Raw genomic sequence first — 15157 nt, forward strand, 5'->3', positions numbered from 1 at the left:
GCAACAATGCAACAGAAACACTGAATCTTTGAATGAAAGGATCATTCGTTTTTGAGGATGTTTAAATCTCCCGTATACTGAATTCAATTTACATTTTTTTTATTACAACGGAATTGTTAAAAATTCATAGTTCGCCTTTTTACCTAGTACTTTTTTACTTTTTTCTTACTGGTATATCACACCTACTGTATGCGAAATGCCTTATACTCGGCGTCACATAAATAAGATACTATTCAAATTTGAATAAAAATATTTTCTACGACTTTATTGACACCTACCTTCGTTTAAATGGTCTTAAATGACTTGCTCATTCCTTAAGCCAAACGGCTTCTCCCTAACCATTGAATCGTTAAATTCCGGTGATATTTTAATTCTCGGTCCCAATATTTACATTGTCAACAGTCGGCCATGTTTACAGTGATCTTTGAATATTACATATATACTTGTCTTTTGACCAGTAAGCTACCTATGGAAGTTCACCAAGTGTTTTACTGTTAATTATATTGCTTGTTGTATAATGAAAACTTAGTGACACTGGAATTTGTATTTTCAGAATGGCCTCGGCTCTTACAGAATTATGCTCCATTTGTGAATGTCAAAATCTAACTGTAACAGCGGATCAGTGGTGTCCTGAATGTGACGAGTTTTTATGTTTACCATGTACCAACCATCATAAATCAGCAAAAATAAGCAAAGACCATAAAACCGTGAACATAAAAACGGCAACAGAATTAAAACCAATCATTTTGGGTATCAAAACAAAATGTGAAATTCACAACGAGAGACTTGAGTTTTTCTGTCCAAGACATGATACTGCCTTTTGCGTCCAATGTACCATTGAACATAAACAATGCGAACAATTTTCAAGTCTCCGTAGTTATTTGGTATCAAATGAATCCTCCATTATTGTAGAGCTAATCCAGTCATTCTCAAATTTGAAGTTGATATTAAAAGATCTGAAAAGTTATAAGGCAGTAAACTTGAAAGACCTGAAAGGTTAGTTCACGGACTGTAAGAAACAAATTGATGACAGTGTAAAAATCCATGGTAAACACGATGATATTGAATCCAAAATGATGAAAGAACTGGAACATTTGTACCAGAAATCGAAGAACCCGGAGAGATGATTGAACGACTTGATAAATACGAACAGGAGGTAGACAAATTAGAACGAGATTTCAATCTCATGAAAACCCTTGCTTCAGGAATCCAACTTTTTCTGGGGGTACAGAAATTCTTGAAGGAAGTAGAAATTCTGGAAAAAAAACTTAAAACAAATTACAAATAGCAACAGCAACACAACAGTAGAGTTGATTTTCATTGAGTCATCCAGAAAAGTAAAAATCGTTGAAACACTTTGTGACGATCCTTTTCAAACAAAAAAACATAAGCAAGGGCAGTCACTGGTTCCGCTGAGCGGCATTGCGGGCATTTCGTTAACGAAAATACTGGACCGCGACCTGCGTGATATTGTGGAACGATCTTATATTTTAGGGTGTTGTTACGCAGCAGATGGATCGATTCTCATAGCTGATCGTGAAAACTGTCGGGTTATTGTTTTAAAAGAAGATGGCAGTTTTATTCAAGAAATTAAACTAAAAGACACACCAAACAAAATTGTGTTTATCAAGGGTAATATATATGTATCTTCATATACAGGGAAAACATTAGCGTGGATAGACTTCGCTACTGGAAAAATCATCAAGATGAAGAAATTTGAACACAATTGTGATGCCCTAGCTTTGGCGGATGAGAGACTTATTATTAATATATTACACAAGGAATATAAAATATTAGACTTAAATCTTGAATTTATAGGTTATATACCTATTCAAAAATTGTTAACTCATCATCTGTCATATCTAAACGGGAAACTGTACTTCGCAGATGAAACCCGCATCTATTGTTATGATATGACAGGACAAGTGCAATGGATACAGCAAGATAAACGTTTACCTAGGTCTAGTGGTTGCTCAGTTGACAGCCGCGGAAATGTCTTTGCAGCAAGTTGGACAGAAAACAATATTGTTGTCGTTTCACCTGATGGTCAAAACTGGAAGATAGTTGCTCAGTTGGAAAACATGAAAAGAGCAACTGCCCTTCATTATGATCGACGCAGAGGTCGTATTCTCGTCATTTCTGAAATTTCTCCACGAGTGCAGGAATTTGAAGTGCAGTATTAAAGAAGTTTTTGAAATGTATAAGACCGATTGCCAAAGCTGGAAAATTTATTATTAACCAAAATCAGAAAAAAAAAAATTTATCTCCAGCCAGATGCAACTTTAATATCAACATTTTAGTGTCTCCGTACCAATCAATAACTTATATTTTATGTATCATATTTTTTGTGTTCTTTCAATTGTCACTTTTAAGATTTATATTAAGGTTGATCCAATGTTCATTGTTAGTATAAATTGGTCTTGGGTAACAATGTCGAGCAATTACTTATTATTAAAGGAACTGTTTTAACTTTATATCTCAGATACCAAAGCAGACAAATGAATATGATATGAAAATACACATCATCCAAAGGATGCGAAATACACAAAATTTGAAGATAACTATTCGCTCCTTTCGAAAATGCTTCATGTGTGATTCATACAATTATCACTGTTTTTACTGGTCTTGCTGTTTGATGTTAAATCTGTTTTTTTTTTTAAGAACATCGCACGAATACCTTAGTGTCAGTACATACCGTCATAGGATTTGAAGTACATTATGTTGATTTTTGTTTATTGCAATTGTATGCCCTATTTGGGTCAATGAAGTATTCACCCGCAACTTCCACGCAAAATTGGGACAGTGTTACGTTATCTACGTCCTATTCTGAAATCTGAGAGAGCTAGGGCAAAATTTACCCGTGCGTTGCCCAACAAGTCTGCATTACAGTAGACGTTTTCCTTAGATTTTATGGCAGATTATGGTTCACGGTCGCAATATTCATCCAAATATGATTTTTTTCAATGACATGTCCAGTCAAGGCTAACCTATAAGGTTTTACCTTTTAAACAAACAACTTCGAATGGCGCAGCATGATGTGATCGCAGTGTTCGAACCCTGAATAGTTGGTGCAAGAACGGACACAGAATATTTTTTGACTCACTTACGCATAGGGACTTACAATTCATTATGGTTCAACTAAAGTCAATATCTAGGATATTCCTTGATGAAATGTTTTCATTCATAGTTTTAAAAATACACTGGATTTAGCACTGAAACATATACTCCTATTCCTAAATGTGCTAGCATTAATTTTCATGCACAAATTGTCATCTCTTTAAATTCAGAGACTTTATGCCATGCTCAAGCTATATATCAACACCACAGACCAATAAACATTATTTTGCTAGCTTGCACTGGTTTTGGAGAAATTGATCTTTGAAAGTTGGCAAGGCCACTGGTGGCCATCTTCGTTATTTCTTGCGGACCCATAAGATGTTTTGTAGAGGCATACATCCTTTCTACCAAATTCGGTTATTATTGGTCGAGGGTTTTTTATGTAGTTGAGCAAAATATGAAATGTTTATGGATGACAGACCACGACTTTTGGTCCAGGTAAGCTAAAACTCCACTGAGTTTTACTAATTTCCGTAAGTAATGAACATGCCAGCACAAGCATATTAAACAAGAGACTTCCAGGAGCCGGAATCGCTCATCTGCTTAAATTCTGCCTTTCTATGCAATAAATTTAACAAGTTGTCTAAAATTTGACTCAAGAAGACTTATAAGGATCATTACAGCAGTTGAAAGTTTTTTGTCCAGGGATTTTGTTACCCTAATATCCCCTGGAAACTTTTCCCCAAAAGGTTTAAAAGTAATTTTTCCAAAGGGAGGAAAATTCCCAATTGTCAGGCATATTTTTGTGAAATTCTGATGAAGAAGCCAGTGAAATGTTTCTCTAGACGTTACTTCACGGACTGGTACTTTGTTCACTTCTAAGGAATGTTTTTTTCTAAAAGTCGTACATGTAGCCTAGTGAATATTGGGAGTACGTATTTGTCAGTTCAGTATCGGTTTTCGGCTCCGGATCAGCATGTGACATGTTCCTGTCTCCCAATGTGTTGATTTCCCAAAATTAAAGGGTTGAGGCTGCTTTTACAACAAAGGACAAAATCACTGTCCATCATAGTTTTCAAGATATTGGCTGAAAACTAAACAATCATTTTCAGGCGTGTAGCTGCCATTAGGCAAAAAAGCTTTTGCCTGCACTTAATTTTGCCAATTTTTTTTAGAGATAAAATACATCTAGGAGAGGCATAAATGATGCTATAAAACGCTATCTCCACAGAGCTTCGCCCCCTGGACCTGCTGGGGGCCTTAAGCAGTCCCCAGACCCCCTGCTGTAAATTTACCTACACTTCATTTTGGCCTCAGCAATGCGCTTGATTTTTACCTTTCAAGAGCATTAACTCTTAGAAGGAGTCGCCTGTCAACTTTGATCTCTGGAGAATTTTGCAGGCCTTATTAAAAGAATTATTCAAAAATTTGAATTTGGCTAAACCTTACAGTTTTGGAGACATATGCGAAAAACTGCCTGATGCCTACGTTCTATTTATAGTAAGGGTGGCCACGTTTTTCGACAGATAAAAAAATCCCCAATTCAGTTCTATGCAGGATACCTACCCCAAGGAATACACATACCATGTATTGTTTCAATTGGTAAAATAATGTCAAAGGAGAAGATTTTTGAAAGAAAGAACATTCAAAATAGCAAAAAAAAAAAAAAAAAAAAAAAGGAAAGCGTCGAAAAAGGGCAATAACACCAACATGGCTGAACAGATTAAAATGAAAATTTGACCACAAATAGATCTCATCATGCTTAACACTTTTACCAAGTCCGAATTGGGCTGAACCTAACCATTTTGGAGATATATGCGAAAAACTACTGTCTGATCCCTATGTCCTATTTGTAGTAACGGTAGCCATGTGTTTCGATAGATAAAAAATCCCCACATCAGTTTAATGCCAAATACCCCAAAGAACATTCATACCAAGTTTGGTTCCAATAATTTCAATGGCAGAAATACACATTTGAACAAATTTCCCTTCAGATAATTTAATGAGGGCATTTAGAACACCATTGTGTGTGGATATTGTCTATTCTGTAAAGAAAACATGGCTCCCAGATAACCAAACAGAAATTTCTTCTCAGAATTCTTTCTGATAGCGTCCAAAACCTGTTTGTCTACGGAAACTTGATCCTCTTTCCTCTCATCACTTACTTGATAGACCTGGAAGCAGAAAAAAATAATAACATTAGTATCATATGTAGAACATTTGAAATTTGATTTCTCTGGGTCTTGGACCTCCAACCCTTTAACACTTTTTTGGTTGACTTTTGATTTCCCTCAAGTGGAGCATTGGTTTAGATGTCAAAGACATTCCCCCAATGAAAGTATATTTACAGCTATGAAAATAGGGACAGCTCTGGCCATTCATGACATTAACTCCATATACAGACATGATTTTGTGGATCCAAAAAAAAACAAAAAAAAAAAAACAAGAGGCTTCCTGGAGCCTGAAATGCTCACCTGGTCAATTTTTTGCCTTTCAAGAGCAATAACTTTAACAAAAAGTTGTCCGTCAATTTTGACTCCATTAAGACTGGTAGGACTTATCAGGATCATTTCGTCAATCGAAAGTTTCATTCTATCTATTATAGTTTTCAAGATATTGACTGAAAACAAAAAAACGTAATTTTCTGCTTTTCAAGGGCAATAACTCCTATATGGAGTCGTCTGACAACTTTGATCCATGGAGATTTTTGTAGGCCTTATAATCAGAATCATTTCAGCAAATGAAAGTTTCATTCAATCTATCATAGTTTTCAAGATAGAGGCTGAAAACAGTAAAAAAGTGTCATTTTTCACCTCTCCAGGGCAATAACCCTTACATGGAGACGTCTGACAACTTTGATCCCTTGAAGACTTTTATAATAAGGATATTTCAGCAACTGAAAGATATTGGCCAAACCTAACGGTTTTGGAGATACATGCAAAAAAAAACTACTGTACGACCCCTATGTTCTAGTTTTAGTAAAGGGGGCAATATTTATTAAAAAAAATCTGAACAGTCATTTTGTTAAGGATACCCTAAAAAACAAAAATACCTACTTTCATTGAATTCTGTAAAGCCGTTTCTGAGAAGAAAATTTTTGAAAGGAATGACATCAAAAACAGCAAAAAACGTCCAAAAAGGGCAAAAACTTCAACAAGGGTCAACAGATTTTCACCAAAATTTGACCACAGATAGATCTCATTATGCCAAATACTTTTACCTGTGTCAGAATTTGGCCAAACCTACCGGTTTTGGAGATATATGCAAAAATCTGCTGTCTGACCCCTATGTTTTTAGTAACGGGGGCAATGTTTTTTCACCAATCAAAAATCCAAATGGTCAATTTGTTATGGATACCCTAATAAAACAAAAATTTGACCACAGATATATGCAAAAATCTGCTGTCTGACCCCTATGTTCTGTTTTTAGTAACAGGGGCAATGTTTTTTCACCAATCAAAAATCCAAATGGTCAATTTGTTATGGATACCCTAATAAAACAAAAATATCAACTTTCATTGAATTCTGTACAGTAGTTTCTGAGAAGAAGATTTTTGAAAATAATAACATCAAAAACAGCAAAAAATGTCCAAAAAGGGCAATAACTCCAACAAGGGTCAACAGATTTTCACAAAAATTTGACCACAGATAGATCTCATCATGCTGAATACTTTTACCCATGACAGAATTTGGCTAAGCTTAACAATTTTGGAGATGTATGCAAAAATCTGCTGTCTGACTCCTATGTTTTATTTATAGTAACAGCAGCCATGTTATTTAACCGATCAAAAATCCAAACGGTCATTTTGAGCAGGATACTTAAGGGTTTACTTTCAATGGTAACTTTTGAGTAGCCACACATGAAGTAAATTGTTTGTAGAGACCACTGAGGTCATTAAACCTACATATAAAGTTTCAAAACATTGGCACCCGAGGTTTCAGAAGAGCTCATCTTTGAAATAATGGCCAATCAGAAGCTAAAACAGCCTTTGATGGCCATCTTGTTTAATCAAGAGGAACCAAAAGTTAATCTGCCAGTTTGGTTACCATTGCTATGTAAAAGCAGAGATATAAGCCAAAATCTGTTTCCCCATATTGTTTCAATGCCAACTTTTTTGAGTGGCTGTAGCCAACTTCGCCACACAAAAAGTGGGTTGTTTGTAGAAGTCACTGAGGTCATTAAACCTATTAAGTTTCACACCATTGGCACATGTGGTTTCAGAATTGTTGATCTTAGAAAATTGGCCAACCAGAACTTAGATAGAGTCTGGGGGTAATCTTGTATGATCAAATGTAACCATAAGTTGACCTTTTGTAGAAGCTCTAACATACACAGTTGAGCAAAATGTGAAAAGTTTACGGATGACAGACGACAGACACAAAGTGATGGCATAAGGACACTTTGGTCCAGGCGAGTTAAAAATGCGAAAATTGATGAAATTGGACATGAACATATGGTAAAAAATAAGAAACATATCAGAAGAATCTGGACATGTGCACAGGAAATTTTAAACATTATGTTTATCGATCAAAACTAAGTTCACACAAATATACTCAATCATCCTGATGCTTCATTTTCAAACCAGAATCAGTATTCACAGAGTTAAATTTCAGCAACTGAAGTACATTCCGTTTCTACTGACTAATGACAGGAACATGAAAAATCATATAGGATTCTAAGTCCATGAACAATTCCTACCTCTTTTTTGGTGTCAAAAATTTCACCTTCTGTGTGTCTAGGTTTCCTCAGTTTTTGACGGGCAAAATATTTGTCATTTACTCTTTCTGGAACCTTGACAGCACTGATGTCAATTTTGGTTTTTGTTGCAATAACATATCTCTGATTTATTCTTCTCAATGGGCAACCATTCAGATGGAATGGACCTACAAGTATAGAAGTCATAACTAATCAGGACTTCAGCTACTTGAAATAAACAGGGTAAAGTGGAGAGTGGTCAAGTAAAAGTGCATGTGTATGCACATCATTTTTGTTGTATCAATGTTTGATGTTTCATACATGCACATAATATAAGCAAGCATTTTTATATGTTCATTTTCTTTAGTTGTGATAAATTTTTTTTTTTTTTTTTTAAAGCTACCCATGTAAGTAACTAAATATTTTAGACAAAATGACACCAGCCTGCTGACTGAATGATTGACAGTATAATATTCATGAAATTGAATGCCTATATCTCAGTGTAATAAATTTGGATAATTCACACTGTGAAATAAACTTGGTAATTTCACTCTCGAACTTACTCCCGCCAAAATGTCACACTACTTTGTATTCGAAGCATAAGAGTTAAAAAGATGTCAGCAGGTGCCATCGATATTTCTTTGAGAATGAAGATGTTTGTTGGTACAAAAAGATAAAAAAGTGTCCTGGAAAATGATGTTTAAGAAAAGAAAAATACTCTTTTTCTTTGACTACATGGAATGACTACTAGACTTCGCATTTTGTTAATAAAATCAAGAACTTTGAACTGTTTTATTTGAACGGACTAGAATAACAGGAATGATTAGAAACAAAGAAAAAAATTATGGAAATTAAAGTTGCTCTTTTGCTTCCTCTGTGGAGAATCAACATTCATATGCAGAACAAGTTACTCGCATATAAATCTCTGGCACATAAGGGCATGTCATTTTTTAATTGGCAACCTGTTTGGAATTGTCTGCTTATCCACAGTGAGGCAATCACAGCACACCGGTAGTACAACCCAAAATTTTGTCTTCAGGTCCCTGTCAGGTTGTACATCCGGTCTGCAACAAAAACAACAGATGTCCACTCTTCAAACAGCAGATGAAAGATATGTAAATTTGATACGACTTCCAGGATTTTGTTGTTTTCGGTATATTTTAGCCGGACAGACAATGACAACACGAATCTGTCCACCTTTCTACTTCTACTCCGAAGTTATCATAGGTTACACTGTCAAGTACTATGGACTTCGGAAATGCAGAAAAAGTAACACACGGGACAAAGCTGGACGGGAGATGTAAAAGATCCAAAAAATAGAAAAAAAAACCCATTTTTTAAAATGTAATGGCCCAGGTGGCTAGAAATTTTAATTTCTGTTCCCTGGAACACTTGCTTATAAGTTAATATTCAGTAGATCTAGATGGTTTTGACAATTGTTTTCAAAAACAGGTGTCATTTTTGTTTGAATTGTTAACAGAAAAGGTAACTTTGGTTATAAAATATTAAAATACAGAATACAGTCCTGATCTTGGAAGATGTCTGAAATGGTGACCACTTTAATTTTGGTGTAGTCTGAGGGTGAAGTAAACAATATAAGGGCAACTATTTTGCCCAAATCTGCCAGTAACAATCATATATAGGGAAATATTTCAAAAGTAGCGGTTGTATGGGGTTCCTTAGGGGTAATGAGGAAACTTTTTTTTGAGAGGTAAGTACAGGTTTCCACTATTTTTGTATCAGTTACCCTAAAATTATTACTTACCAGTAACAAGGAGAAGTCCAGATGCAAGGTCCTTCAGAAATACAACCCTCTGAAAAAAAGAAGAAGTTAAAATTTAAGTTTTTAAGATAAAAAAAATAAGAACAACAGGCTCCCAGGAGCCTGAATCGCTCACCTGGTTGAATTTTGCCTTTCAGAAAAAGGCAATAAATTTAACAAGAAGTTGTCGAACAATTTTGACTGAAGAAGTCTTTGGCAGGACTTATCACAAGACCTCCTCAACAAATGAAAGTTTCTTTTAATCTATCATAGTTTTCAAGATATGAACTGAAGCCCTGTTTATCACAGGAGCCCCCGCGTTATTTGTTAGGAACGATTTTTTTTTTTTAATGATGCCCCTGCTCGCTAGATTGGCCAAATTAAGAACATGTTTATTTTGTATGAAGACATGGTTTGCAGATTCAGAAATCCTTCCATGACTTGTGATACTCATGCTCTATTGGTTCAGTTCAATCCTTCCAAGACTTGCAATGACAAACTGTTCCAGTACTGTAACTCAAAAAATTTGGGGATCAATAATTCCTAAATATATGCATATCTACATATTGGCAACATAGTGTTATGAAATTCTGTTTGATAGCGTCAAGATTATTTGCGATGTGAAAAAGAGGACTGATCGTCGGACTGACGGACACATAAAAAATGTTATAACCCGCAATAACAAATCCCTAACTTTGTTGCTGTGGATATATTTCTGACAAAAACTACCCAGTTCTGTAATATTTCATGAAAATCAAGATCCTATGACCTTGCACACCATCATTGTATGTAGTAACATCCTGCAAAAAATATTTTATATGTAGTTCAAAAACTGTACAAGGAGATAGGCAAACAAGCCATGATCTATATATTTCTGAGTAAAATGACTAAGTGTAACTATCACCAATTTCAGTAATATTTCATGAAAATAAAAATCCTTTAGCCCTGCACACCTTAATCATCTGTAGAAATATCCTGTAAAATATTTTAGATGTAGTTCAAAAACTGTACGAGGAGATAGCTGGACATGCCATGATCATGTGTAACTCGGACGGATGGACGGACAGGGGTAAATTAATATGCCCCCCACCCCTCTGGACGATTGTCATGGGGGCATAAAGTCATTTTCCCCCTATCAATGGCAATAACTCTTACAATGAGTCATCTGACAACTTTTATTCCTGAAGACTTTTGTAGTCCTAATAATATGGATCATTTCAGCTATTGAAAGAATAGTTTTGGAGATATATGCAAAAAACTACTGTCTGATCCCTATATTCTATTTTAGTAACGAAGGCCATGTATTTTGATGGATCAAAAATCCCCACATCAAATCTATGCAGGATACCCCAAGGAACATTCATACCATGTTTGGTTTCAATTGGTCAAGTAGTTTCAGAGGAGAAGAGTTTTGTATAATTGTTAACACGGATGACGACGGACACCAAGTGATGGCAATAGCTAATAAAAACCACATTTTTCATGTAAAGAAATGAAATTTTAATAGTAACAACTTCAGCATTTGAAATAGTATTTTTAACAGGGATATATGTACTAAATTCTCAATCTCCTTTTTTTGGACCCAGCCCCTGACTTGTATTTTGTAAGTGTGCAGAAAGCAATAACATAACACTATTACACTCATTTTGCAAATTAAAATAGTGTAGGTACTCAAGCACCGTTGCATCCCTATAACACTTCTGCGTCAGCCTTTTCTATTCCGAAGCAAAAAATAAAAAAATCATCATTTGAAAGGCCAATCAGCAGTTGATAGGGAGGTTCCAAACACTTCAACAGATGAAGTTATTGGACATAATTTAAAATGTGGCCACTAATATAATGCAAAATTGTTTCTCTAGGAAGATTTTGATGCCATGGAGAATCATACTCAACTTTTCCTCCAAATGCATGTTTTCTGAACTGTATTGTAAATATTTATCCGCTTGAGCAGTATATATCATGAAATATCTTACAGAAAAGTTCTTCTTGCCTCTGATCAATAGAATAAAAAGTGGCCTGACAACCTAGACATTTTTTTGGTATGGCCTTACACATTCAACACTGGATTGAACGAAATGTTATTCTAGTATATTCTGTAATAAACTTTTAATTCACCTTTCCCTTATGACGACCAGCAACAATAATCAGAACTGTTCCTGGAGTGATGCTTGGCCTGATCTTGTGTTTGTGTTCCTTGAATGGCTTCCTGCGAGACTTCAGTTTTCTTGGCTTATCTTCTGTAGGATAGAATCTTGGCTAAAATATTGAAGAATACTTTTTAACAATCTGAATTGTGGAAACATTTCAAGTAATATATTGACATTCTGATGTACAAAATACACATCCATTCCAGAATAACCTTTAAGGTGTTCACAAAGTTTATATAATTAGGAAGAAGACTAATTTTTATCCAATTTCTTTGAATTTTCACACTAACAACTTTTGAAGGCCTGATAATAAGGGTCATTTCTGCTAGAAAAGTAATTTGGCTAAACCTAACGGTTTTGGAGATATATGCGAAAAACTATTGTCTGACCCCTATGTTCTACTTTTAGTAATGGCGGCCATGTGTAATGACGGATGAAAAATCCCCACAACAGTTCTATGCACAATACCCAAAGGAACATTTATACCAAGTTTGGTTCCAATTGGTCAAGTGGTGTCAGAGGAGAAGATTTTTGAAAGAAATAACATTTCAAACTGCAAAAAAATGTAGAAAAAAGGGCCACAATTACAACATAGCTTAGGTCTCACTAACCACTTTCGGGTCAAATGGCCACCCCCCTATGTAGTACCAAAAACACACTGAACCTAGACATATGCATTGTAAGAGAATTATTTGTGTAAGTAGTCAAAATAAAGCTGAGAATGTGTACTTCAAAATCATATATGTAATTGACTACAAAAGTGTATGAATATTGTTTACATGTGTGAGTAATTTGCTTCCATGCTGTCAGTTAGCAGCACAGGTAAAATTGTGGATTTCAGTATTATCTATTCAAGTAAATTTTGTGAAAAATTTCTACAATCATTGTACCATTAGCATAATGATTTTGGAAGCCTTATTTTCCAAGCTTTGCAACAGTATGCAACTTAAAGATGTCATTTGTCCTGGGAATTCACAGTGAAACTTTGAAAATTACTTTTTTAACATGTAAAGTAATGTAAATGTTAGTGGTTAGTGAGACTTTAACATATCAAAATGAAAATTTGACCACAAATAGATCTCAACATGCTGAACGCCTTTACCCCATCAGAAATTGGCTAAACCTAATGGTTTGGAGATATATGCCTCTTATGTTCTATTTTTGGTAATGGCGGCCATGTTTTTCAACAGATAAAAAATTCCCATATCAGTTCTATGCACGATACCCCAAGGAACATTCACACCAAGCTTGGTTCCAATTGGTCAAGTGGTGTCAGAGGAGAAAAGTTTTAAAAAATTGTTAACGACGATGACGGACGCCAAGTGATGGCAATAGCTCACATGGTCTTTCGCCAGGTGAGCTAAAAATTGTATGGTTCCAGTTATCCGACCAACCATAAATTTCTTTTGTTATTGCAAAAGTAGAAAAACAAAATAAAATATAAAAACAACCGACCCAACCAACATCCCATAATCCTGATTTCTTATTGAAAAGTCTCTGGATAGGATTCTGCATTTATAATAGTACAATACAATGGCAAGCAGTAAATTTACAGCCTGATAATATTTCTTTCCTATTTGAGTTAATTGTGTAGTAATCAGTTGTTGTAAGTAGTATTTTAATTAAACACTTAGGCTGACCAAGAGAGTTGTTTGAATAAAATCAAAATAAAAACAGAAATAATTTTTGACTTACTGACCCTATATTATTCAGAGGTGACTGGAACCGTTACTTATTTTTTATTGGGTTGTATCCTTGTAGAAAAGAAGTTCTTGCTTAAATTTCATTCCTGAATGTTCACAATGCTATGAAAATTGATCTAATGCTTAAGAATTTCACTGAGAAAATAATTTTTGTGAGCTCATGACAAGAATTGCTTCCCTGCAATGAAAATGGCAAGATCAACTCGGATCAGCAATTTAAATGTATTATTTACCAGTCTGTTGACTCTGACAGTACGTTTTCCACCATTTTTATCTCCACCAATATTCTTGGTGACCATACGAGCCGGCGTTTTTGCCTTTGGTGCCATCTAAATATTATGTAAATAAAAGACACATTTTTTAATGATAAGGGGACAGAACTTAAAATATTCAACAATTAGTGAATTAGTACATTTATAAACTGCCAAGGATTCCAACTGTGCTCACGAAAAGTTCACATTATCAATAGAAAACCTAAGTGTTAAGGGATTTGAAAAACTTTATGTTAACAGAAGAAATTAAAATTTGAACAGGTGATATAAGTTTTATTCTGTTCATGTTCTATAACCAAATTCAAATTTTATCAGGTGATTTCATTGGAATAAGGCAGTGAAATTCGGCTGATTGCCTCCTCCCATTGAAAACCCTGTGTATACATTTGTATATTTGATAAATTCACTATTGTGTCAACAACACAAACTGCTATTAGTATTTGCAAACAAAACACACATCAGGATGATATCACAAATTTTCTGAAAGTGCAACAATATTGGGAAAACTAATATGTAAGTCCATCAAAGAAAAAGACCTAGGAATAATTGTGGATGAAAAGCTTAAATTTCAGCAACAAATTAACTTACAAACTAAGAAAGCAGACCAGTGAATAGCCTAATAGGGATGAATAAAAGAAGCTTCACATATATGGACAAAGAAATGTTTCCCAACCTCTACAAAAGTATTGTTCGTCCTCATTTACAAATGTAGAATATGGAAGCAATATATGGTCAGTCATTGATAAAAAAAGAAGCTATCAAAATTGAAAACATCCAAAGTAGGGCAACAAAACTAGTTACAACATACATTTTGTAGGTTTGCCATCACTCCAATACCGTAGGTTAAGATCAGATGTTGTGGAAACATATAGGATAGTAAATAACATTGACAAACCTCGACAGCAAAAGTTTATTTCCAACTAGATCAACAACCACCAGGGGGCATAATTTCAAAATATACAAGTACTCTAGGACCATGTAAAGGAAATACAGTTTCTCGCAAAGAATAGTGGACATATGGAACAATTTGCCAAATACTGTTGAGGAAAGCAAGTCAATAAACGCTTTCAAGAACACCTAGCAATGGTACTACTACTAGCAATAAATTTCATGCAAGTTATAAATGCAGACAAGTCCAAAACATAAATTTGAAATGGGTCTTTGGGGCTACAAGCCCAGATGTCTGGCCTAAGGACAAGGTTAACACATCAGATTGATAAGCATGTTTGTAACAAATTTTCTGGTATTTCAATTGAGCCTTAGAGGGAAAATCGGTACATATCACATTCAATTCGACAAGTGCACAACGTTCCATAATTCACAACAATTATCACAGAAAATACTCTTAAGAAGCTATGTAATTAGAACACATGTACATGTATGTTCGTTTACAGGCCTGCAGCTATACAACTATTTAAGAGAAGACGAGATACGGAATAAAAAATGGTGCAAGTAATGTTTAACTGTAAGAATTGTCAATTGTCACAATAAACCAGTTACGAATGGTCAATGTGTTCATAC

The 15157-nt window shown here is 34.8% G+C and overlaps 1 protein-coding gene across 1 annotated transcript; it reads right to left on the reverse strand.

The window, feature by feature from the left end:
• Positions 1-5040: 5040 nt before the first annotated feature.
• LOC148606930 (large ribosomal subunit protein eL6-like) lies at positions 5041-15013 on the reverse strand. Its single transcript, XM_088545446.1, has 5 exons — positions 13598-15013; positions 11630-11770; positions 9518-9566; positions 7756-7940; positions 5041-5231 (listed from the first exon to the last, which is right to left on the reverse strand). The coding sequence occupies exons 1-5, from the start codon at positions 13691-13693 to the stop codon at positions 5070-5072; spliced, it is 633 nt and encodes a 210-aa protein (XP_088401572.1). The 5' UTR covers positions 13694-15013; the 3' UTR covers positions 5041-5069.
• Positions 15014-15157: the final 144 nt, after the last annotated feature.

The sequence above is a fragment of the Perna viridis genome, chromosome 9, assembly GCF_037379345.1.
Source record: "Perna viridis isolate PV_CMFRI_1.1 ecotype Kerala chromosome 9, ASM3737934v1, whole genome shotgun sequence".
NCBI classification, from domain to species: Eukaryota; Metazoa; Mollusca; class Bivalvia; order Mytilida; family Mytilidae; genus Perna; species Perna viridis.

Coding starts and splice junctions, on each gene's coding strand:
- LOC148606930 (XM_088545446.1), bottom strand. CDS start 13,693: ATGGCACCAAAGGCAAAAACGCCGGCTCGTATGGTCACCAAGAATATT. Junction 11,771..13,597: donor CTGTCAGAGTCAACAGACTG/GTAAATAATACA, acceptor TCAATATTTTAG/CCAAGATTCTATCCTACAGA. Junction 7,941..9,517: donor TGGACTTCTCCTTGTTACTG/GTAAGTAATAAT, acceptor CTATACTTGTAG/GTCCATTCCATCTGAATGGT.